This window comes from Pagrus pagrus, assembly GCF_965226575.1.
Source record: "Pagrus pagrus genome assembly, chromosome: 8".
In the NCBI taxonomy this organism is placed as follows: Eukaryota; Metazoa; Chordata; class Actinopteri; order Spariformes; family Sparidae; genus Pagrus; species Pagrus pagrus.
This window is the reverse complement of record NC_140192.1, coordinates 9,496,920-9,522,268: the sequence shown is the minus strand read 5'-3', so window position 1 is coordinate 9,522,268 and position 25,349 is coordinate 9,496,920. Positions and strand designations below refer to the sequence as shown.

The window sequence follows — 25,349 nt, the reverse complement described above, 5'->3', positions numbered from 1 at the left end:
TTTGCCCATACAAGCCTGTGGATGATTTGTTGAAGTTCTTTAATGCTGCTAGACTGATGATTTCTTTGTGAAGGACTCCAATATAACTGCTAATGAAAATACTTACCGCAGCCCGAAACCTATTCTGGATGTTAGTGCAGGAAGATCATGAGAATGATTACTGATCAAACTACGTACAGTTTAATAAATGAGCACACTTCTTTGGGCGATTGTCCCTTCAGAGTTATGATTTATTTACTAGAACCTTCTCGTAGAGAAGAATAATTTTATTACAAACAATATTTTACACAACACCGATAATTCAGAGCAGTGGTTCTCAACCTTTCTTACCCCCCAGACAAATCAGGATGGTGAAAGTCCCAAAACGAAAACAGCCATCATCCCAAAGCCTCAGCATTTGATGAGTTGTGAAGTCTTACAAATTGGACCTTTAGTACTCCACATTAAGCAACATCGGTCCACTGATTTACACCACATTTTCTGCACATTTCCAGTCAGCTTTAATTAGTTTGGTATTAGTGACTACGGCACAGGAATCTGTGTTCCCTCCTGTTTTCATAATTTGAGATGACACGGGCGTGAGTATTCCAGGGCCGAGGAACAAAAACATCTGTGCTCACCACACAATAACACTGCACTGTAAGAATAATTTTATTACAAACAATATTTTACACAACACTGATAATTCAGAACAGTGGTTCTCAACCTTTTTGCGACCCGACCAGACACATCAGGACGGTGAAAGTGCCAAAACGAAAAGAGCAGTTTATTTTGTGTGTGTCCAATCAGAACTCACGCTCACCTTGACTCTCAAAAACACTCAAATGATATCACTGGTACAGGCAAAGTAGTGAAAACACATTGCCCTGTTTAAAATGTGTTACTTTATTTTATTCTCCACAATCATCTTGCGGCCCCTGGAAACTTACTTGTGACCCCTTTGGGGCTCCCGACCCCCAGGTTGAGAACCAATAATTTAAAACACTGTTTTCTCAAGCTGACAGGTGTGTTGCTCACCTTAAAAGGACCAATTTGTAAGACTTCACAACTGATCAAATACTGACGCTTTGGTTTTGTAGGTTGGGTCAGCCATCGTCCCAAAGCCTCGGTATCTGATGAGTTGTGAAGTCCTACAAATTGGACCTTTAGTACTCCACATTAAGCAACATCGGTCCACTGATTTAAACCACATTATCTGCACATTTCCAGTCAGCTTTTATTGGTTTGGTAACTACGGCAAAGGAATCTATGTTCCCTCCTTGTAAGGTGGAAAACAAAGTTTTCATAAATTGTGTGTGAATATTCCAGGGCCGAGGAACAAAAACCATCCAACACAACTTCAAAAAGCACTGCACAAAAGAGTTTGTTGAACAAATCAGTCACACACATGCCAGTGATTACTCACAAGGACCACATTCAATACTGTTTTCATTGTGTGACTCAATTATTCTAAATGACTGGCCTCATCTAGTTTACAGTAAAGGTTTCCACAATGATCGAGTAGCTGAAATAAGAAAGGATATCTTTTCCACTGCTGACACTTGAGCCATGACGAAGTGGGTCATCTCTGTTAGAACAATATCTGCTTTGGGCAAAATGACAAAATCTGCTCATACAGTCAGAGATAGCCATCACTTGAGGTAGCTGGATACTGAAAAAGAGGACACGGGGAGATAAAGCTCACAGCACTTCAAGTTTTATTCTTTCTCGCTTCGTGTGTCCAAGTCAGTTATTATCCTAATGTGCCTTCCCTCATTTTCAGAGGTTTAGAAGTCAATCAGTAGGCGATCTACTTCAGAGAAATCTGAGAAATTCTCCTCATTCAGAATTAAATCAGATGCATTTCTCCTCCACTGTCTCAGTGTTCAACGACACCTGAAGTGCTGGGTCCTTTGGGCAAGGCAGGGCTGAAAGGTCCCTGGTAACATTCGTCCTGTCTCTACTCTGCGCCTCAACGCTGCCCTGCTCAGACAAATAAGAAGCCTGCGAGTTTCTGACTGATGAAGCTTGTGAACCAGAGAGTCTGTCTGCTTTATGACAGCTTCCAGCGTACACATCACTTCCCTCTGGCAGGTAGAGGAAGATCTGGGAACAGCTGGAGAGATCTCGCAGGTCGCGGGAAACCAAGGAGTGTGAGTCCCGCTTAGAGATGACTGAGGAGAGCTGATGGGCATCTATACAGGGGAAGTTTCCCTGTCTCTGTTGCCTCCGTGCTCCTATCTTGCAGAATAAGCACTTGATTTGCTCAATGAGCTTGAGGAGAACAGCCTTGCGGAGCAGGATGTAGATCCAGGGGTCGAGGATGGGGTTGAATGAGGCGAAGCGTATCGCGCGTAGATCAGGGTTTTTCTCCAACTTTAGCTCCACTGGAGTCTTATACAGCTGGTTCAAAAACACCTGAGCCTGAGAGGGAAGAGAGAATACAGGCTGAGTAGATGGATAAATGTCTCAAACTATGTTTGAGTGCATATGAGTGTTTGAGAGGAACAGTTAGCAAGACACTAATAAAAACACTGGAGCAGCAAGAGAGAGAGAGAGCAAGGAAGGAAAAGTAATTTAATCCATCGGCAAAAATAACATTGCTGCGTAAAAGAACCGTGCGTAAAACGTGCATAATGGATAGAATGAACAAAGATGCAAGTAGCGTCGAGGTCTGTGGCTTTAAAAAGGCAAAGAAAAACTTATGTAGTACAAAAGGAACATGTTAAACGTTGTTTTGTTATCACCCATTTGAATCTGGATCAAAACGCACGACCAATTACTGTCAATCTGTCATAAAGTCATCTGTGCGTAAAAGAGCCGTGCGTAACTGACAAAGATGCAAGTAGCTTCGAGAACAGTGGCTTGAAAAGGCAAAGATAAAAGTTATATAGCAAAAAAGCAACATGCTGAACTTGAATTTGGATCAAAATGCATCACCAATTATTGTACAAAAAAAAAAAGACATCTATGCGTAAAAGAGCCGTGCATAAAACGTGCGTAATGGAAAGAAATAACCCACAGAGGGCGGATGAAAAGAGAACTTACAACAAGTGGGATGGAGCAGATAAGCACCACTGCCGACGTGCCTATGAGCAGAATGACCATCTGAATCTCTGCTCCGGCCAGACGCCCAAAGCTGCGTCCTCTCCTCCGCGGGTCCACGTTGCGCCCCAGGTCGGTTCCCAGCGACATCCTGCGCACGAAACGCCGGTGCATCCGGATCAAAGCCCCGCACACCAACACGTTACAGATAACAGTGATGAGGATAAGAAGAGAGCTGAAACCCGCATATATGTAGGAGTAGGCGGCATCGCTGGTCTTGTTGCTCCTCCACTCTAAAAAACACCATGTTTGCGGGTATTGTTTCTTCACCTGACCGAAGCCGATGATCGGCAGGGCGCAGAAAAGCGCGTTGGAGATGTAGATCGCGAGGAGCGTCAGTCCCGCCAGCTTTTGGTCCACATAGTCATTGTAGAAGTAGGCATGGTTAATGGCGATGTACCTCTCCACCGACATGGCGCAGATGATACTGAGTCCTGCCAGAGAGAAGAAAAGCATGTCGAATCCAAAGTACTGGCATAGTGGGTCCTCTCCGGGCCACGATCCTTTCACATAGGTGGCGATGGTGACCGGACTGGCCAGCAGAGTGCCGAGGAGGTCCGTGACTGCCAGACCACACACCAGCGTGTAAAACGTGGTTTCTTTCTGCTCCTTGCGAGATTTACAAAGAACCACGATGGCGATGACATTCCCAACCACCCCGAAAATGAACATAATAGACGGGATGGTCGGGACCATGGTCCTCCCTGTCATCGACTGGTTATTCATGTTTTATCTCCTTTGAGTTGAAGATGAGTGAAACAACTTTTCTTAACGCCGGCATTTCCAGTCCAGTGCAGGAAACTTACTCGCTCTTGAGAGAAGCCAGGGGGACATTGTAAAAATCAGAAAAACACACCTATGAAGACAGTTTGCACCTTGTCTGGAAATCAACTTCTGAAGGCGTCCATCCCGTGCAGAGCATGATGTGGCTGCTGCTGCTGCTGCTGCTGTGGTTCACTGGAGGTCCACTGGTGTTTTGGTATCAGATCCTCAGCTCGCTTTGCAAGACAGAAGCATATTTCACTCACCAGGACAGAGAGATGAAAGAAGGCAACAGACACCAGTGACTTCATTGAAATATGGCTCTGCCTTCAAGCTTCCTGCAGGGTTCAGTCCCTCCCCTTCACTTCGCTTTCTCACCCAAACTCACAGCAAATGTTGAACATGGTTAAACATTGTGAAGTAAAAACGTCGTGAAATACTTTTTTTAAAAACAAAGAAAGACAAAGAGTTTTAAAAGGCCCCAAAAATATATTGTTGTTTTGACATTATATTTTGGGAAATTTGTTGAAGCCTGTACTCGGAGCTCTCTGCTGAATCTTTTCACCCATTAGGTAGCCAAAAAACCTGTTCTGTCAGAGCCAAATATTCATGTCATCTTGCCACAACACATTAAAAGTAATAAAAAACTTTAAAAAAAAAGTTTCTTCACAGAGCAGGTTGCCACACTGGTTGAAGTAGAAGAAGAAAAAAAGGTAATCTAGAACAACACAATACACTAGAAATATGATTTATATTAATTATACATATATAAATATATTCTGCATCATACTCCAACTTGCTGTAGCACCCAAAGTAAGTTAAAGGAGAAGCAGCATTGATTTCCTGACAATTATCTCAAAACAGGATTAATTTGGGATGAAGTTTGAACTTTACTGTTGATTTTGTAATTACGGATACAAAAAAAAAGCAGAATCAAAATGTCAAATGGCTCAGCACAGTCTAATCACTTGTTCCCTTGTCCCTCCAGGTAACAAGACAAACTCAGTATCCCCCAAGGATTTCTTGTTAGTTAAGTACTTTGTTTCACAGTAAGGTTGAAGACACTTTTTCTGTGATCAAGAAGTGAGAATATCTTATCAGGTCATTAATATTCAATTATTTTCCAATCAAATCACACACACACACGGCTGCATTTCATTTGTGGTCATCATGTACTGCAGAGCAAATAAACACGACGTCCTGCTGAGAGAGTGTGACGACACCAGTGTCCCCGACATTAACACTGACCCGTGACTTAAACTGCAAAAACAACCCTGTTTTCAGGTATCAGCTCCTCCTGAAAGTCTCCCATTGGACCATTTTTTCAAATTAAAACTCACGATACATCGTCAAGCACACAGTCAGTGTGGTCTCTTAAATATCATTCAAATATTATCTTGTACAGTCAAAAGTATTTAGCAGGCAGTAAACATACAATTGATTAGCTTGTTAGCAGCTATGCTTGATCGCTACACCATCCATTGATTTTAACAAGTCTATGCCCCTGTCACCTCCTTGTAAGTCTCTTGGAAATCACCCCTGGCAACAACATCCGCCTGTATGACCTGCTTCCAAATACCACAAACACGCTCTCGATCACTCTACCGCCAGCATCACCGCGCTTAGGTGGGCAAGTTTTAGGAGGTACTGATGATATCAGCAGAGGGTGTGGGGAACAATTGTGTCTTTGTCGTCTGTGTGTGATATTGTTAACTCTGAACTAACTGCAGTTGCATCACTTGTGAAACAGAAGCACAGGCAGTGGGATCGTCAACTTGAATAACTCGAATAAGTACAGAAACTTGAACAAGAACAAATCTGCTCACTTGTCCACTATTTCAGGCTGTTCCCTCCTCTTACCAGACTGCGTCAGCCGTCACAGGACATGGTGAACTCTGAGGAACTGAGACCCTGAGCCGCGCCGCCTGACGTCACCCCACTAGACTGACCCTGTGCTCCTGGAAAACACACTTGTTGTTTTCTTTGTCACCAATTTCTGACATTGATTTAGACACAGAAAAGGGGGAAACCCTGTGTAATTATAGGCGTGCTATTGCCTTGAAAAAATAATATTTTCTTAAGGATGCCATTCATACGTAGATTGCATGTAACACCATTTGTTTTAACCTGTCAACCCATTGAAAAACAGCTGTTATGTAATGTGTGTGTGTGTGTGTGTCAGCCTGTGCGTTTATATATAAAATATGATCTCAGCCGCCTGGTCTGTGTTTCTGTACAAGCACGTCTGGTGTAAAGCCTCGCAGAATGTTCTGTTAAGCAGATTTGAAAGATTAGGCTTCTCATGAATGTGCTTTTCCTGGATTTGTTTGTCGAAGTCAGATAACCTGCGGTGTGGTCACACTTCAATCTCAGAGTAATGACCACCAGCACTGCTGGAAGAATCAACCTTCCTGTGAATGTAACTCCGGCTTATGTTCTGCAGATAGACAATCACACAGCCGAGTGGGTCTTTCTGTTTGTACGTTCTGTTATTTGTAGTTTAAAGAAAGCAAAGAAAAAACACAGCATTTCTTCCAGGGCTTTAATTCCTGTGCCAAACAATTACTACATTGTGCGTTAGAAAGGATTTGTTGTTGTCTCTGAACTCCTATATCCTCAAAGTAGTGCCAATTCGTGGAAAACACTCATAATTGTTTTTGTTATAGGCCTGACTTTGTTTTTTAGAAAAATAGGCACAATTATAGCGAGGGAGAAGAACTACAAATGCAATTACAGATGTGCAGTGCACTGTATTAGCCACAGCACTTAAGTGCAGCTCTGGTTTATTTCCCCTGCCACAATGCGTCTGTGCCTATGATTTATCTCCTGAGATCACAGCTGGCTACAAGCCTTTTTGTTTAGAAGAACAACACCTGTTGAGCATGACCGTATCTCTGTGGACAAGTACAGACACATTCGGGTCAAACTAAACTGTCGTCATTTCAGGTGTAATCCTGAGGGATGCGAGCGGGGATGCACGTACATACCCACGTGTCATAACTGACCAGAAAGTGAGCTTTTCATCTTATAACACGGTCTGTGTCAACAGATGGAGTTTCGCAGAGCTTAAAGCAGGAGTTCTCAAAGTTGTGATGACTAAGGGCCCCACAGGAAAACCACTGAACTTGTTGCAGGATTTGTGGTTGGTCTCATAGTGGTGTTAAGCACTGAATTCACCTGTTTGAGTTGATTCATCTTTCTTGAAACCTCCTTTCTCCTCAACCTTACAGCAGTGACATCTCATTTTCACAATAAAATGCCAAGTCGTCAACCAAAATAAAGCACTTGCCTTGATGACAGAGCGTAATTCCCTGTAACAATCACAGGTTGCCATTAGTTTCAAAGTTCTCTCGTACTGTCCGGTCCTGCAGCGATGTCATTTTGGGAAATGAGTTGCTTTCTCGCAGAGAGTTAGATAAGACGATTGATATGACTCACGGCTCTATCATGAATATGTAGGTGGTTATCTTAGCTTAGCATAAAGACTGAAAAAAAGGAGGAAACAGTTGGCCTGGCTCTGTCCAAAGGTCTCAAATCTTCCTACCAGTAAGGCTCATAAATAAGCATGTTGTATCTTGTTTGTTTGATCTGTACAAAAAACCCAAATCTTGGCTGGGAGCGTAGACTTCAGGAAGTTGCTAATCCAGTCTCTGTGCTAAACTGGCTGCTGGCTTCACAAACAGTGGCATCAATATCTATATATCTAACTCAAAAAGCAAAAAGGGAAGAAGCGTATTTCTAAAAACATTGAACTAGTTATTTAAACGTCAAACTGTGAACTGTTTTTGTGTTTATACCATGAATCTAATCAAATCTAGTAGCTGCCTGGAGATGTGCAAAAAACAGAAATATATATGTGACGGCAGTGAAGGGGTTAAAATATGGAAAAACATTAGTCTGGTGATTTGAGGTTGTTGATTTATACGAGATGCCTGACAAGAGCTCTTGTTTTTATGAACCCTGGCCCTCGGTCCAGATAAAATGTTTGTCTACATTTGCTATTTTCAGCATCGAACTGAAACTGGTACTTTCAAATACTGCAGTTCTCAGTTACTTTGTCTCAGACTAGCTATCGTAAGTGGAGTCAGCGCTCTTCACTTGGGAATCCCAGACTCGAGTCAGCCCAGGTGGTACGGGGGTTGTTGTCCCTGAGAACGCTCTGCCTGCAGCTTGTTTTTAAATGTAAAGTTTAGAAAGAGTTTGGATGTGTTTATTCTGGGGTCTGGTAGATTTGAAGATAGCATCCGTGTGTGATCTCACTCAGCAAAACAAAGCCGCAGTGCAGAGAATCAGATGTAAACTGTTTGAACTGGCACTGAGTTTGACATGTGATGCCAACATGGAAAAACAGAAACACTTTGTCTGCCTTTTTAGCTCATTCACAGCAGGCGTCAGATCTCATTCATGTTGATGACGGAATCAAATGTAATCATATCTAACTGAAAATACAGATTTGCTGTATGTGACCGCTGCAGGTACGACCTTTAATGATCTGAACCTGAAACACCCATCTAGCGTCAACATGTTTGTTCATGCAGTTATTGTCAGTTATCCACTGGCGCACATCAAACCCAGAATAAACACAATAGTTAAACTTTTCACAACTACTTTTCTTCAGAGCAGTTTATCCGTGAAGAGTGTGTGACTCACACCACAGCAACATTATGGGAAGTTCATTGAAAAGTGTTTAGTCACCCAAACAGTTCAGATTCATTGGTAATACAGAGAACCTACGTCACCGCGAGAAGCTGTACATAGTGTACCATGAGTTGTAGACATTATTGTGGTAATCATTAACAGGGAGAGAGACTCTGAACCACATTAGGGACATTTACAGCTAATCTTTACCTGACCAGACGACCCTAGCTGCCCATTAGAGCACAATGGAAAGGAGAACACGGGATGTTAAATTGCTGATGATGCATACATTAATGAAAGTGCAATAAAGCCACCGCCAAAGGGCCGAACCCGCCCAACACTGCTCCTTTAATCAGCTCATATATATTCAAACTGAGTTCCTGAATTAGATTTGTGTCACAGCTGGTGAGTTCAAGGAAACAGGAACACAGGGGGTGCAGGACCCAAACGCAGACGGTGCAGTTCGATGACTTTATTCCAAAGAAATTCAAGATACAAAGGCTTACGGGATGGTGAGGCAGGCAAGAGGCAAAAACAGAAGGCTGCAGTCCAACACAGGCAAATTAACCAAAAAGGGCCGATAGAGAGTGGGAACAGGTGTGTGGACGGGTGGGCCAGTCAGGTGATGGGCAAAGGAGAGAAAGTCAGGGGGCCAGACGGAGGAGAGCAGATCTGGGCTGTAGGAGGGAAGTACGTGGTCTGGAAGAAGTGACCAGGGGCCGATGGGGACTGAAGAGCAGATTGTGTGGTGAACAGGAATACAAGAGAGGGACCCTAAAGCAGAGGACTGAGGCAGAGCTCATTGATTTAATTATCAAAAACAAGGTCCAAAGGCTCACTGAACTGAGAAGTGGGCAAGGGTCAAAACACAGTCAAACAAATAGCTGGGAGCTGACAGATACCAAAGCCACACACTGCACAGATTAAAACATCAAGATTTACATGTTACTTAGTGATCATTGTTCACTTGGTTGATAGATTCTGTGATCTTCATACCGAGCCCGGTTAGCTGTTTCTCTCTGATCCGATGCCAGTCAGGGCCGTGCAGCTGCTGACTCTGGCTTCATATTTTCTCCACAGACGTCAGATCTCATCAGCTAACTCTCAGGAAGACGGTAAATAAGGGTATTCTCCAAAATGTCTAACTATTCCTTGATCATTCCTCCATCGTTCATCTGTTAATGGTGGCACTTTGTTTCGTCAACGTTTATCGTCATCAGGGTACTTTTACTTTCTTCTTTGATTTCACCATTTATAGCCTCAAAATATGTGTCTTATTTAAAGCATCATGAAAACCCCTTAACAGAATATTTCATTGATGTGAAAGTCATTTAGTCTTCTAACTAAATCCACCTGCTAAGCATTTTGTTGGATCATGACTCATATGTTATTATGACGCTGATATTTCACCTCTAAGATCATTTTCTCTAAGACTAATAAGTCTTGTCTTATCTTTTTTGATTGCTTCATCTTGACAAATGAATCTCCCTCTGACTATTTCAGAAAACAGAAGTCACCGCATGCTCCTCTCAGGTTGGAGAGAAAATGAAATCATTTGCTATGAGTGGGTGTGTTTTTATAACATCCTGCTTCTCACTCATCAGGCCAGTGGGACAGCTGTGATACATCTCTCCAAACACTTGCTCAACACTCAGACGTGTTTTATCCACATCACCTCAGTGTTGGGTCAATACTCTCTCACAAAGCTCTGCTGATGAAATGTTTGCGGTACTGAGTGGTCAGAGGTCGAGAGAGATACTGGAAATGCCGACGAGTATCAGAGCATCAAATATCCTCATACACTTCAGGGTCATGTTTGTCTAAGAGCCATCTGTTACACAGAACATCTGTCATGTGGATAGCTGGATATCGGGCCATTCTGGAGGCCGGGGAGCCTTATTGGGTCTGTTGTGGGTATACTGTATATCAAATATGGAAATACAGTAACAAATTGATCTGAGCTATTACTGTCTGACAATACAGAATACTTAAGTCTTGGAAAAACTTAGAAATAAGGTGCACAAAATCTTCTGAACTCTTTAGGATTTAGGTTTTATGAGGCAGCATTTTGCAGCAAATGTTTTTGATTGAAAAACTAGTCATGTTTCTGCAGCGTTGAAGCAAACATTTGCACAGCTGATGATGATGATTATAATGACAAAATGACAAATGACAAATGAATCAGACAGCAAATAAATCCAATTACCCCTGCACATCTGCCTAATTCATAACTGTTTAATAATCACCAACGTCAGGACACATAAAAGCCACGAATACCCTGAAAACAAACAGACAGAAAAATGAAACATTATTCGATTTCACTTATCTCTTTTAAATGTTAAATATGAAGGCGTCGACCTCGATGAATAATGAAAGATTAATAAACACGTTTCTCTGGAGACTGGCCAGGAGCAACACGACCTGCAGCTTCTTATCATGCAATCTGCTTCAGAGAACAGGACAGACGCAGCGGGCTCCCGTTTCAGACATGAATCACACTTAGAAATAAAAAAAACAAAGCAATCCTTTAAATTCTGTTGAAGTGAAGTTCACAGGGAAAAACACAACGTAGTCTTATATATTCATGACAAGAATATAAAAGATAAAAAATCTGCCACAAGTGGTTAAAAATGTGTGAATGGGGCATTTAGAGGAAGGTACAGTTCAGAGTGGACTGTCTGTACTAAACCTGAAAGATTAGATGAGGATGTGCTGACTTCATTATAAATTCTCCAACCAGCTGAAGTGTCCTTATTCTACAAATAAGGTTTTCCCGGTAGAGATAAATGGTTTGTACCACAGCAGCTGTTCCAGGCTCCACACTGATAATGTCTAATGCATCCCCTCTGCTCCTGCAGATTCTTTAATATTTACATATCCCAAATAAACCGTGATAGTTTCCCCCTCAACGAAAACACGCACAGGTCTTTTAAAACACCTAAAAGCCTCTGGGCATCAGATAACCAGTGATGTATGTGCATGTCAAACTTCCTGACCTTTTCCTTTCATCATGTCTCACCTGATTGACTTCATCAGCAGTGTTAGCACACCTGTCTGCTCAAACACCAGATATAGTGGTCAAAAACCGTCTCCGACGACAGCAAGAAATGTAAACACTTGAGTTGCTGTCAAACCAGTGAGTTTAACATGAGGACAAGAAGCTGACAGAAAATGACACACGACCCACTTTTATTGCAGATTAGCGCTAATTCATTCTCTACAGCTTTTACAGGGCTGAGGCTTTATCAGTGGGAGATAAGCGTCACATTAAATAAAAGCTTGAGCTTTTGCTCAGACCGATAAAGAAAAGATAGTGGCACTTTTTGGATAATTAGACTTTAACGATGCATATGCAGCGTCATCTCAATGTTTAACTGAACGCTTACAGCAATGCAGCAAGTGTGACTGAGGTGAAATAATATATGACAAGCAGTACATGAGTTTTGTCTCTTTGCTGCCATAAACTTTGGTCAATAAAAGAGGACTCTGAAGTATATACAGTTATGATACTCCTCTGTGCCGTAGAGTCACATTGTGCACTATGTCACATGTTAATGCATTCATCATGAACATGGGAGCTGTAGTTTTGTTTGACTCCTTCACTTTACTCCCATCCAGAAGATGTATCAGTCCAAAACAAAAACACTACTTACTCCTGTTTGATTACACGTATGCTCTCAAAGTATATACTCATCTGTTTTCAGGGATCTTAATCTTCAGTGAGAGCAGATGACCTTGAAGCAATGTTTTACAAAAGTGAAAACATATCGAGGTAAGGGCAAGAAAAATATAAAATAATGCCAACCATGTGCCTTAAAGGTGCATTATGTATGAATTTGCAGCCTGTTGAATTCACACATATCATCAGAGTAACTGCTAATTGCTGCTAACTGTAGCTGCTGCTAACAAAACTAACACAGGAGCTATGGACCACGACAGGCCAGGGCTAGGTGGTTAGCATGCAAAAATGTGTCAGTGCTTTTAAACTATCTAATACAACTCTGATTCCAAAAAAAACTTGGGACGCTGTGTTAGACACGAATAAAAACAGAAAAAATATATTTGCCAACAAACTGTGTGTACCCACAATTGTTTTATGAGCCTGTAAAAAACTTTCAGGCTCAATTTCAGGAGGTGGAGGAATTTACACTTCCATATAACAGCTAAAATGTATTTCAAAATGTATGTAAGCCAACACTGACTCTGAGTGAAGAGCTGCTCTCAGAACAGCAGTCAGTAAGGAGCACAATGGTTCTTGTTTTAAGCATTTTTGTGCCGCTCATTCATCCTGGCCTGCATACCAGGCTGGTTTCCCAAGATCATGCTCTGAATACTGAATAGCTGCAACATAATGTGGAGTGAATGCATTATGTGCACTACCACAACAGCATTTTCTCCTCCAAAGATCTATTATCTTATCTTTCCACGCAGACAAAACAACCCCGGCTTTACTCTGTTTGTCAGTCAACGTGTAGTCCTCGTGTATCAGCTGATGCTGCAGTCTCATGTTGATATTTTTATTTAGACAAACAGCAAAGTGCACGTTGTTTCTATTCTTATGGTTATCAGGATCTACACAGCATGACATATGTGTTCCTCTGTGAGCGGAAAGGTTTCTGGTCATAAATATATTCCTTTCCATGCAAAAAATGTCTCTAGATTGGTTATCAGCAAACTCCTCTGTGCAGTACTCCTTTCAATCCCCTGTGAGAAAACCTCCAAAGATGCTTTTGACAGGCACACATACACACACACAAGTGCAGGCAGAGAGGAAAGGGAGTGGGAGGATGTGATCTTTCTCCAGCTTTCCCAACTTTCTGCTTACATGAGTTCACCCGACTGTCAGGCTTAACAATTGATGTGTGCATACGTTCCAATAAGGATATCATCCCACAGGCCACAGCAGAAGGCAGTACATTTTTTTTGACAATATATTTAGTTTTGCCCTTTTTAATTCAATTAAAACAGAGCAACACTTATCACATGAGCACACAATAATTAACAAATACAAAAGTAATAATGACACAAGCAGATGTTATGTTGACAATGTTGATATTTTCAAAATTTAAGTGACATAAAACTCAATTTATCTCCTTAGTATACACAATTTTAATGTACATACTCGACGGACAGTTCAGTGATCTTGACTGACAGTCTCTACGCCTGCTGAGCTGCAGCCTTGGCGGCTAACCTCTCCCGTTTCTCCTGCTCGGCCTTCTCCCTCATCTCCTTCTCTCTTTGGATCAGCTGTTTCCTTTCGGACTCCCAGCCCTGCACCCGGCTTACGTACTGCTCCACGTCCAATTTCTCCGCAGCTGCCAGGTTCTGCTGGGCCAGAGCGGTCACTAAAGCCTTGAAGGAGGCAGAGTCCACTTTGTCCTGAGACTCCAGCTGGCTGCTCAGTTCCTGAATAAGGAGGGAAACAAAAAGACGTTGAAGCGTCCAACAGTGACTTCATCACTTCATGTAAATGAGTTGGGTGAAACCCTCCAAACCAGTGAACTCTATTCAACACATTTCAAACAAGCTGCTTTTAAAACACTCTTCAATCCCCAAATGAGACAGATTATTTTCAGTTAAAGTCTGTAAAAGTCATTCAAGGGTAAGTTCATCAGAAAAATACATTTTATCATCATCTGTTCAGTGCTGGGGGACGACAAAAACAAAACAAAAAAAAACATAATGGCTCTGTTGGCGTAATCTAAGTCTCCGTAAACCTTGAGATCCCAAATTGATTAGAAAAGTTGTTATTTACGATCGATCTCATGCACCCACTTCAGACTGGGTGCAATCTAACACTTTTCACTCAGCAGCTAGAGTAAAGATTTTGGCTTTAAAAAGGGCGCAATTAAAGCCATTTCAAATCACTTTGGGATCTTGGGGCTTCTGGAGGCTTGTATTAAGCTGGTTGACTTGTCTGGAGCCATTTTATGTTTTGTTTTGCTTTGTTTTGTTTTTTTTTGCTGTTCTGCTGTGAAGCGCCAGAAATGTTTAGTTGACAACAAAACCATAACCAAATTTCTACCTGCATGGTGGTCATTTTGTTGCTTTGAGAAGTTCGGGTGACAAAGTTTAGACCTGTGTATCTGCATAAGATGTGTACGCCAAACTATGAACACAAAATACATTCTAGCCTGTTTAATACAGCTGTAGTTCATGTGGGACAGCAACGGACTACACTGACCAGACACTGATCAACAGGTGGTTGTAATATGTCAAGAAACACATCACAGTGCCAACAAAAGGGAGAAAGACGAAGACAGCTTGCTAGTAAACACGAATGAAAATGTTTTTTGAGGAAGGAAATGCTCTCAACATGTTTGTAGTACCTCGAGGACATGCACTATGCATCTTGGTGACTAACACTGAACGTAAACAAAAACGTTTTACAGGAAATCTCCTCAGAGCTGTGTGGGGAAACAGTTGGGCCGCCCCCTTAAATTTATTTATTCTATCATTAGTCGGACAGCCATCAATGAAGCCATCTCAGTCAAATCATCAACTGGCCGTTTAAAACAAATTCCCCCTGCATGACAAACATGAGCACAGTTGACGTGCATGAACGCTGCCTTAGGCTACAATGTTTTGTCACATGAATCGACAACAATCTCACTGATGCTAAATTGTATAAAACAGACCTTTGGTTTTTAGATTTTACATTTTCATTCTGTCCCTATTTTACTTGCAACAGATAAATAATTAAATACAATGAGCAGCGTATGTTAATTCATTTTTGGTCAGAGTTATTAACTTTTTAAATCCATGACTTTTTAATTAAAAACCCTTAATATGCTGCCCAATAGCCACTTTTTTTTTGCATTGACACATTTACTGTAAATATGCAAGTGCACTAGAATTATCAACAACATTTTCCGTTTTTTCATCTTAACAATTAACAAAATGTAACAAATCAAAATACCCCCGTATGACACACCCACTCAGGTTTTACACAGACAATCCTGTTAATCATGTGAAACAAACCTGCCATAAAATCTGTTGTCATTACGAACAAAAACAACAAACACCCACCTTGAATCTTTCAACATATTGAGGCAGCTTAGCCTGCTCAGCCTGATCATCCTCATCTACGGCGTCTTCTTTCTTGTCCTCACCTGCCGACTCATCTCCAGATGAATCCGAGTCTGAGGTAGAAGACAGCTCCTGCAGCAAGTCGTTCATGTAGTCAAGCTGAAAGATAATAAAGTCCACGTTAAGTTTTTTAGTAGGTTAGCAATATCAATATTCTGAAGTAGCTGTTACCACCAGAAATGTTTTTTTTGTGTGTGTGCGCGTATCAAATTATTCGAGACTGCCATTGCTGAAATGTGCAACCATTATTTAATAACCAGCTGCACATCTGTAGAGGCATCATGTACGAGAGTTATTTAAAATGCTGAATAAGTCTAATAAGTGAGTACAACATTATCTGTATCTGTTCAGCAAACTAAATTATCTGTATCCATATCCATACTCAGAATAGGTGGGTCTTAAATCGGACATAAAGCAGGACTAGACACATTAATTTAAACTGGCAATAGACAACTTTTTTGCATTCTGTAGTAAATACTGATTGCAGAGTAATGGCTGTAGAAAATTACGGCACAAAGGAAGTGTGTCTGTCATCGCACAACCAAAACAGGAAGAGGCACTGTTTTCTCCAGTAGCTATCCTAAGGTGAAGGTGCAACAAGTGGAATAACTAAAATAAAATAAAAACATAGAGGAACCTTGTTGATGGAGGCAAAGAAGGCTGGGAGGGAGAGTGATAGAAACAATAGTGAACGGACGGGCAATCACGGTTGTTGTGTGAATGATATGCTTCCTCAACTGTTCACCTCACCTCTGGGTCTCAAGGTGGTTCACAGCTGGCTTTCTTTCTACAAGATCAGTAGGTAACAAAACTTTGGGGTTTCTTTGCCGGATTGGAGTTATTACAGTTGTTTTCTTCCTTTGGACAGCAGTCTGGACAACGCTGTGTTTGTGACAGCATCACCAACAGTAATACCACAGGGAAACGCCAGGAGGGGTGAAGGTTGAACAGCTGTCAATTTCCACTTTAAGCCTGAAATGGATGTGGGTTGATTGCAAGTTTTTTTATATCTTAGAGAATTATTTACAGAACAGCCTCAGAATTAAGATTCAGATCACTAGATTAGATTACTATTTACAGAACGAGTTTTTATACACTCTTATACACCCAATTTGTTAAAGAGGACCGATTGGAGGGTGGGTGGTTTTTCCTTTTTATAATCTAATGTTTATTTTTATTTTGTATTGTTTATGTCTCGATTCCCAGATGTGTCTTTATATGTGAGTGTTTCTGTTTCAAGAAATATAAAACTAGACATGTTTGTACTTTCAAATGCTGTGTAAATATGATGTGATGCCCAAATAAAACAAATACGTTAAAGAAAATAAAACAACTAGAAAACGCGACCTATTTTTAAAAAACTGTTTAAGAAGATCCAGTTCCATGTCTAAAGATTACAGAACAGGTCAGTCATGATGAAAGAGGCCGAACACGTCACTTGACAACTCCTCTCTTAATCTTCGGAAGAGGTAAGATTAACTGTGACCCGAGGCGGCAGACACCAGCGCCTCCATTTCAGATGTGATATGTCCTCTATGTCCTACGGTGATTATCTGCTCTGTCTACATTATTGCCGTACGGCCGTCTGACACAGGCCATTTAGTTCCTGTTGCAGCGATTCTCATAGACATCCTCGGTGCTCCAGGCTCTTCAAAATCTCATTAGACGTGGACAAAGCCGAACTATTGAACTAGACAGCACAGGCCGGATTAGAGGCACAACACCCGACTGTGTGCGTGTGCATATATGTTAAAACGACAACAATATGACAGCGTGTGTCTTTCATCTCAGCAGATCAATGAAAACCGTTCGTGTCACACACTCCACCTGGAAAGTAACAACAGTCTCTATTCTGTGTGTGTGTTTAATGTTGTGTTGTTAATAAGTCTGCTGTGTGAATCAGTGCCACGATGAAAAGACCTTTTTAGTTTACACATAGATTTATATTTGAAAGAAATTGTAATCCAAATTTTGAATCAGCGCTGTGAGAAAGATGTTAGTTTGACGTCAAACTCTCAGTCAGTGAAGAACATCGACAAAAAAAGGGCCAAATGAGTGCAGGGAGTGACGTCTGGAACAGTATTTGTTATATTTCTTTATCTTGTATTTGTGTGATGATATAATGAAAATCAATTAGCCCTTAAACTGCCAATAGACCAGTATTTTGCCTTAACGTATCATTATGAAGTAAATTGTACACTGTAATGGCTATAGAACAAAAACACCACCAGGGTTTCGATTAGTTCCCCATTAGTCTCACTTTCACTGCGCTCTTAAGAAAATTAAGCTGGCTGGCAGCCTGGCAACATTTCTGTTTGCTTTCACGTCTCCATTATAGACTAAATGAACAAATAAACTCACGTTTGCAGTTGCTACTCTGAGGAAAACACAGCCAAAAATAAAAAGGGGAATGTTTATGTCCGTTCTCGCTTGTTTAATCACTCTTGGATATTCTTGTTTATATTGTTTTTTTATATTGTTTTATTTCTCTGTGATTGCCTGCGTCTCATTTTTGGAAGAAATAAAGTGGATTATGATTATTATGATTATTTTTATTATTTCCATCAAAAAGCCACTGGAGACGTTTGGTCCATGTTTCCTCTGGTTATGTGATATAATATGATTTTCTGTGAAATATCATGTCTTATATCTCAATTTCTAGTAGCAGTTCTATTTCTAATAGAAATACATACATACAGTTTTTTTACCTACTCTTATTTCTTATCGTCTTCTCTGTTTCCCCTCGGGGATCAATAAAATATTTCTGATTCTGAGAATTAGGGATGCAAGTTTCATTCTCTCGATGCCAATCCCAAAACTACAACTCAGATTATCTGCTGATACGGAGTACATGATGCTAGGGGTTACTGTGCTACTAAATATTGAGTTGCCAGCCCTCTGTAACTTAATGATTGTAAGTGAGAACAGAAACGATTAAGTTAATGATGACACCAATAAGGAATGTAATGTATTTAATGGGGAAACTTGATCTGCCTAATAAGGTCAACATTGGCCCCGATCGAAGCATTTCTACCCTTTTTAATGTCGTCTATTGGTGTTTTCACCACTGCGAGATACCACCTTAATAAACCTTGATAATACACATATATCTGCAGGCAGGACAGCTGTTCTTGATTACATTAGATTTTATAGGTGTACCTATTAAAGCAGCCACTAAGGGTATATATTGTTCATGATAAACTTTTGACTATGCCCATACCTAGAACCCCATTATGAAGACTGGCCTTTTGAGCAGTTGTATCTACATCTCCCCATGGGATCATCAAAATAAAACATGTAAATAATAAATATCTTTACAATTAACATGACCTTTAAAATTTTCCACAAAAAGGTTACTTTGCTCAGCTGATTTTGTGTGTGTATGATGACCACATACATGCACACAAAGTTCTTACTGTGTCTTTGGACAGCTTGACATCACCAGAAGCAGCTCTCTCCATGACAGCCAGCGCTCGCTCCAGATAGCCGTGACCCCAGAAGAGAGGCATCCCTTTGAAGACGGCATGTATGCCCTTTAACATTTCCACCTTTCCTGGAAGGAGATGGAGAAGGAGGAGGAGGAGGAGGATAAATTAGACAAGCAGCCTAATAAAAGACCACTGGATGAATCAATCAAACTAACACTGCGGGGGAAGAGACTCAAACACACACCTAGGAGAGCATTGCCGAGCAGCTGAGCGTTGAGGCCTACAGTGTTGTTTTGCATCATTCCACAGATGAGCAGCGATGCTCCCAGCGCTCGCTCCTCTGACACCTGAACACAGAGAGGAACAAGTGTGAGTGTAAGTTGATGACTTCAGTGCAGAGTCTGTCTTAATGTACTGTATTTCTAAACATAAGTATATTCTGGCATCATTTGGTTTCATAACACCTCCCGTGTTGCTGCTGCTGCTGATTCACTCACAGTGAGTTGTGGTCTGGCTGCGAGGTAAGTGCCCAGAGCGTACAGAGACAGGATCTGTGTGGATGGAAGGTCGAACGCCTCCTGAAGCATCACCTCTTCAACCACGGAGCACGCACCTGTACGAGAACAATAAAAACATTACTTTCCATAATTAATAGTCAATTAATAGTCATATTCTATTCTATTCTAATAGTCATATAAATATAATTTCTTGTGTTTCATGTTACTTTGAGGAACATGAAAGTCTCTTTGTTTAAGTTCTCCTTATTGGTCCACTCAGCTGTTTTCATCTAAAGACATTTTTTGATTCTCTAAAAGAGTGGAAACTTGGGTGACAATTAAATCACATGTTTCATGTACATCACTAGGGGTGCATTTTGTTGCATTTTGTTGTTATTGACACATCAACTTTTCTACCTCAGCCAAGCATACATTTTTTTCATTTTTCTGATGTTTTCACTCAGGTTTTTTATGTTCCTACTGAAAACAGGTCATTATTTAATTTCCAAAAAAAGCTGGGTCCTGTAGTTATTAGAAAATGTGATGTAAGAGCAGCATTTCCTCTAACTGTTTTGTAGCAGTGGTGATAGGTGGAATTCTTTTTTATTTTGTTGAGCAATCGTCCCTGTTGGTCTTAGTTTGGTTCTAGTGCGACAGTAAATGATTTCATTTTGATCAGGATTAAAGGCCTTCTTCTACACAGTGGGACTGCTTGTTTGTGTTTTTTATTTTGTTATGTAGATTATAATATTCAACTTTCCATTTTATCTAGCTGTGGTGGTAATGTTCTTACAGTGGTGGTTCAACACGCCTGAATGAATGTAGAGGAAACACTTGAGAAGTAGTGCATTTGTCAGGGACTGTTTTCAGCCGCAGCTTTAAACAGATTTGGTTCTGCTAGTGAGTATTTACAGCTGCACTGACTTGATTGACTTGCGTTTGGGCTCACTGATGTGTATTTAATAGCTTTTTAACAATAATGTTGCTCTACAGCATAGATGAATTAAGATATGTCTGGTTTTAGTTACTCAGGGAATCCATTATTTCAACATGCAACTGAAAACATTGGTATGCCAACGATGTAAAATGATGCCAACTTCACCGGTTGAAAAAACACATGAACTGTTTAGTCTAATCTTGTTACAGAAAATAATGTGGCTTCCTCTGCACTCTGTCTCTTGCAAACAAGGAAATAAAGTGTTTGAAATCTGATTTTGGTGATTTGACAGACAGCCTGTTCCCACACCTGGCAAAAGGCAAAGTCAACAAGAATGTGTTTTGAAAGACCTGCAGGGGTTTTTATGTCATCTCAGTCTGTCTGAACCTATTTTTTCATTTCAAATGTTTGATTGAAAACATGCTTTGGAAAAATACTTACTTTTAAAGTCTCCATCCTTAATGTAAGAATCTATTAGCAGGTTGAAGGTGAAGTCGTCTGGGAATATTCCATACTGGACCTGCACACAAACACACACACACAGATTTTGCATCACGTGTATGGCATGAACTGTTTATCCTACATGATTAGGTAAACACAGTGTACAGCACACTGTCGATCCCAAATGCATCTCTGACATCGAGAACTCTAATCCTGCATGGACATGACATCAAAACAACAACAGACACTGGTCGAGCATGCTCTGTTTTACCTCACCGTAAACACGTCATTGGTTAGCGTACCTCTCTGCTTTTAAAATAATTTAGTGATTCGCAGATGCTACAACTCATTTAGGAGCAGTACACATGCTGGGCTGAAAATGTCAAACATGTACGATGTTGTTGAAGCTGCTAACATCCGTTTTGAATCTGAGTGGTTAAGATTGGATCTGTGATTGCTCACACTGACAGATAAGTGCAGCTAACAGAGGCCTCTAACCACATTTCCTCTCTGATTATGAAGATGAGCTTCCTTTACCTTGACCAAAGAGTCTTCTAATTTTGAACTGGTGTACAGTTTATTGTTTAAAAAAATTAAATGAAGGGATAATAATCTGTTGTGTACCTTGTTCTTAAGTGTGTACAGGGCCTTCTCCGTGGCTCCGTATTTTAGACACTGTCTGATCCAGCTGTGAACGGTCCAGTCCCTCAGGTACCAACAGTTCGGACTGTGACGAAACCTGGAGGAATAAAAAACTGTTTTTTATTTTCTCATACAGTACATCCACCAAAGGTCTGCTTTATAAATATAAAAGATAAAATCATATGAAAGATGTGAGGAAGAGACATGTGACCACATTTTCAGCTACATGAGTCTGTGGTAAACTATCAGTTGCTGAATCACCAGAAGAGCAAAGATCAAGTTTGGCTCGCTGAAGAATCAGCATGAATAACTAAAATACAAGTTTCCAGACACATCAAAAACATTTGAACGTATCAAAAATAATCATTCGTGTTTTCAAACTTCCCAAGGTGTAAAGATAGTTTACTCTTCAACTGTAGTGAAAATAAATGCGCCCTCAACAAGGGTGCGATTGAGAAATATACTAAATCTTGTAATCTCGAGAATGGGTGCAGATTCCAGAGGAGGGAGTAAACAGGAAAAATCTGGAGTTGCCCCGAACAAAGAAAAGCATGTGACTGAACAAAAACCAAAACAGACAAACCAAACAGACAATCCATTCCAAGAAAAGCACAAAAGTTGATACCACAGAGAACCAAGGAAGCAGCGGACATGCGACACAGAAACGAGATGGAGACAGAGTAAAAATGATTCCTCTTACTTGTAGAGGTAGTACTCCGCTTGATCAACCTCTTCTCGAGATGAAATGTTGTCAACAAACTGAAACACAAACAGAAAATATAAATAGATACTGAACACTTTATTTCTACTGCCATTAAGGTTTGAAATAAAATACAGCCTATCTGAATCTAGATTCAGCTTACCCGTGACACAGTCAGAGAGCTAACTGGGAAATTCCTTTCATATGTTGTGTCCATAATGGTGGCCAGCGTAGCTGTGGGTTAGAAAAACAAAACAAACACATCAATGAGACGTTATAACAGTGTGTAACGAAACAAACTATTGAGAATGTCTTTGACAGTATACACCTGCCTTGGACATAACAGCACCATTGAAAAATGTTTGATTATGTCATCAAATGTTTCACCATCAGTTGTGATTTATTTTACATTTTCAAACTGAAGTATGATTGATTTTTATTTAATTTAATACATGGTGAGGCTTGTGTCACTATATCAACGCTACTGAACAGTTAACAATCGGTCCACCATGATGCTGAAGTTTAACACTGCCACCCTGTGTTGACAGAGTGCACTTACACTACACTACACTACTACAAACTGCTGCAAACAGCTACAGTATGTACCCTGCAATCTATCATCTGGACGTGGATATGTTGGCAACACACAATTTTTAATTCCAGCGGGATAACAAGACTTGGGTTTAAGCGTCGACATCCACACGATAGTTTCTTGATAACTTACTTTGAGGAATATGAATCTTGACTTCATTGTTTAATTTAGTTTCTAAACAAAATTAAACACACAATACTAACATCTTCAAGAAACTGAAACAAGTCCAGTTGCCTATGATATAACACTTAGAAATACTTAAGTGGCTCCTTGAAACTTTTGTGTGGTGCCAAAAGCTGGTTGTTAGTTTATGTTAGCAGACTCCATTTCTAAACTAATGTTAGCTACTGTTGCTCTCTGCAGATCAAGGCACTGAGACGAGGGACTCGAGAACTTGCATGAAGTCGCATCTGTTGTACGATCATGGAAAATCCAACCTTAAAGAAATCTTAAACAACTTCAACAAATCGTCCACAGGCTTGTGTAGGCAACCGAGAGAGACAGAGAGGGTTTCATTTTTCACGTCAGGTCATGTCAGAAATCAGCTCACATGACAATGCAGCCAATGTTTCATACATGTAAATTGCTACAAAGTGTCACATAGATGCACTTTATCAGAACTGTAGCTAAAATTACAATATAAAAATGGTCAAAATCACGATTTAAATCAGGAAATATCTTCTCAAAGAAAAAACACTACTTAGACTCTGATCAGGCATTCAATGCCAACTTTTGTAACTTGACAGATGTCAACACATTGCATTTCAGTCCGTACCCAAAAAGTACTGACGTTTGACATCCAGTCATAGCTTTAGCTTTACAGGTTCATACTTTGAGTATAAACTGTTTTCAGTTTGGATCCTTCAGTCTGCAGCCTTCAGTGTCTTTCATCCATTTTCTATAACTGTTTACCTTGTGCAAGAATCAGCCTGAAAGTCTATACCATGTTTAAGCACATATCAAGTAGACAGACATTCACACTTACATTCATAACTATAAGGGATTTAGAGTCTCCTAATCCCCCTGGAATATGACCAAAATCCTGCCTCTAGATATTATTAGCTAGACTATTCAATAAATGCGTTATGTGAATATTAGCATGACCAGTATGGACTCTTACCCAGGTTGTGAGGATCTTTCTGTCTCGCCTCCCACACTTTGGTATCTGTGTAAGCTGCTGAGAGGAGCCATCTTCTGGCTGTAAAGACAAACAGTCAACCAGGTCATGTAAATACATATTAACGTTTATAAGCTGGTTAGTATTACTATGAAGCACCAAAACGACAGTAATGTGTGTTGAAATCTTGGTTGTGCAGGTATCCCCTTAAAGAAGCTACATTCAGTTAGCTAATAACATGAACTGGGGACATTAGCTCGTCCTCTCTAAACATGAAAACGGAATATGGAAGACAAATAAATAGAAGTTAAACAAAAATATACAATAAAACTAAACTGTAATTTTCGCACGGCCACATGTAAGATGTGTTTACCTGCAAGAGACGGAGATAAACATTTAACTTTGACTGCTGCTGTCACACACCGCTTCAACACGGAGGCTGCCATTTTTGGACGATACCATTTCTTAGCGGGAGGCGGGGGGGTTCGATATGTTCCTTCAAACTGCCGTAAGAGGGTTATACCAAAAGTGAGATCTGGCAAACAAAACGGAAATCCTGTAATCCTGTAATCCTTTTTTAAATATTCCTTTTCACAGAAAAAGTATTTTCCTAATTATTCATGAATAACGAAAATAAATAAATAAAGTAGCTTTATTTTCAACAAAGACTAACAACTTGGGCTACATGAGACACTGCAAATGTGAGAGCAAGGTGAGTCTAAACTCTATCAAGTCAATAAAGTTCAATATATTGACCAGCCTTTTACTTAAAACGTAGGAATGATGAGATAAAAGTCAAAATTATGTGAAAATGTTTACTTTTTATCTTATAATTTCATTTTTTGTGACTTTTCATCCCATAATTTTGACTTTTTTAAAAAAACTAATTATTATGACTTTTGATCTCATAGTTTATCTCATCACTTTGACTGTTTATCATCTAGTTGAACACTAGAGGGTGCTGTTTGTATAAGAAGGACAGGAGATAAACATTGAATTAGAGGCGCAGCAGCCTCACTTGCCCTGTGGCACTGTGTTTAAAACCGTAAAAAGCTCCAGTGTTGGTCACTCAGCATCATGGATGACCGCTTTCTGAAGCTCCTCTGGACATTACGTTTGTCCAGTCATGTTTAAAAGATTTTAGACAATCCCTAAAATAGTAACACACTCCTCTAAATGAAGCAGGAGGGATGACAGCACCCTAACTTGGGAGCTGAGTTGTTGAGTGTAAACATGTGTTTATTTGTGCTGTTGTCCTCTCTGACCTCTCACTCTTTTTGATTCTCCATTCAGTCTCTGCTATAATTAAATTACAGTAAGCTCCTTGGCTGTGGCTCAAAGGAGGTGACAGGTTGAGACTGGGGTGGGACAGTTTTGTTAAACAAAACGTGGAAGAATTTTAGCACCATCTCGTTTTCTCAC

The 25,349-nt window shown here is 40.4% G+C and overlaps 2 protein-coding genes across 2 annotated transcripts; both read right to left on the bottom strand.

The window, feature by feature from the left end:
- Positions 1 to 210: 210 nt before the first annotated feature.
- ptger4a (prostaglandin E receptor 4 (subtype EP4) a) lies at positions 211 to 4,119 on the bottom strand. Its single transcript, XM_084359922.1, has 2 exons — positions 3,028 to 4,119; positions 211 to 2,403 (listed from the first exon to the last, which is right to left on the bottom strand). Exons 1-2 carry the CDS (start codon positions 3,808 to 3,810, stop codon positions 1,834 to 1,836), a joined length of 1,353 nt encoding a protein of 450 aa, XP_084216048.1. The 5' UTR covers positions 3,811 to 4,119; the 3' UTR covers positions 211 to 1,833.
- A 6,400-nt stretch (positions 4,120 to 10,519) lies between these two features.
- mrps27 (mitochondrial ribosomal protein S27) lies at positions 10,520 to 24,394 on the bottom strand. Its single transcript, XM_084359923.1, has 11 exons — positions 24,301 to 24,394; positions 23,931 to 24,008; positions 22,382 to 22,452; positions 22,219 to 22,277; positions 21,501 to 21,615; positions 20,877 to 20,955; positions 19,499 to 19,614; positions 19,246 to 19,348; positions 18,990 to 19,126; positions 15,514 to 15,672; positions 10,520 to 13,890 (listed from the first exon to the last, which is right to left on the bottom strand). The coding sequence occupies exons 1-11, from the start codon at positions 24,371 to 24,373 to the stop codon at positions 13,642 to 13,644; spliced, it is 1,239 nt and encodes a 412-aa protein (XP_084216049.1). The 5' UTR covers positions 24,374 to 24,394; the 3' UTR covers positions 10,520 to 13,641.
- Between the last annotated feature and the right edge of the window lie 955 nt (positions 24,395 to 25,349).

Coding starts and splice junctions, on each gene's coding strand:
- ptger4a (XM_084359922.1), bottom strand. CDS start 3,810: ATGAATAACCAGTCGATGACAGGGAGGACCATGGTCCCGACCATCCCG. Junction 2,404..3,027: donor TCTGCTCCATCCCACTTGTT/GTAAGTTCTCTT, acceptor CTTCCCTCTCAG/GCTCAGGTGTTTTTGAACCA.
- mrps27 (XM_084359923.1), bottom strand. CDS start 24,373: ATGGCAGCCTCCGTGTTGAAGCGGTGTGTGACAGCAGCAGTCAAAGTT. Junction 21,616..22,218: donor GCGGAGTACTACCTCTACAA/GTAAGAGGAATC, acceptor TTATTCCTCCAG/GTTTCGTCACAGTCCGAACT. Junction 19,349..19,498: donor CAGCCAGACCACAACTCACT/GTGAGTGAATCA, acceptor CTCTGTGTTCAG/GTGTCAGAGGAGCGAGCGCT.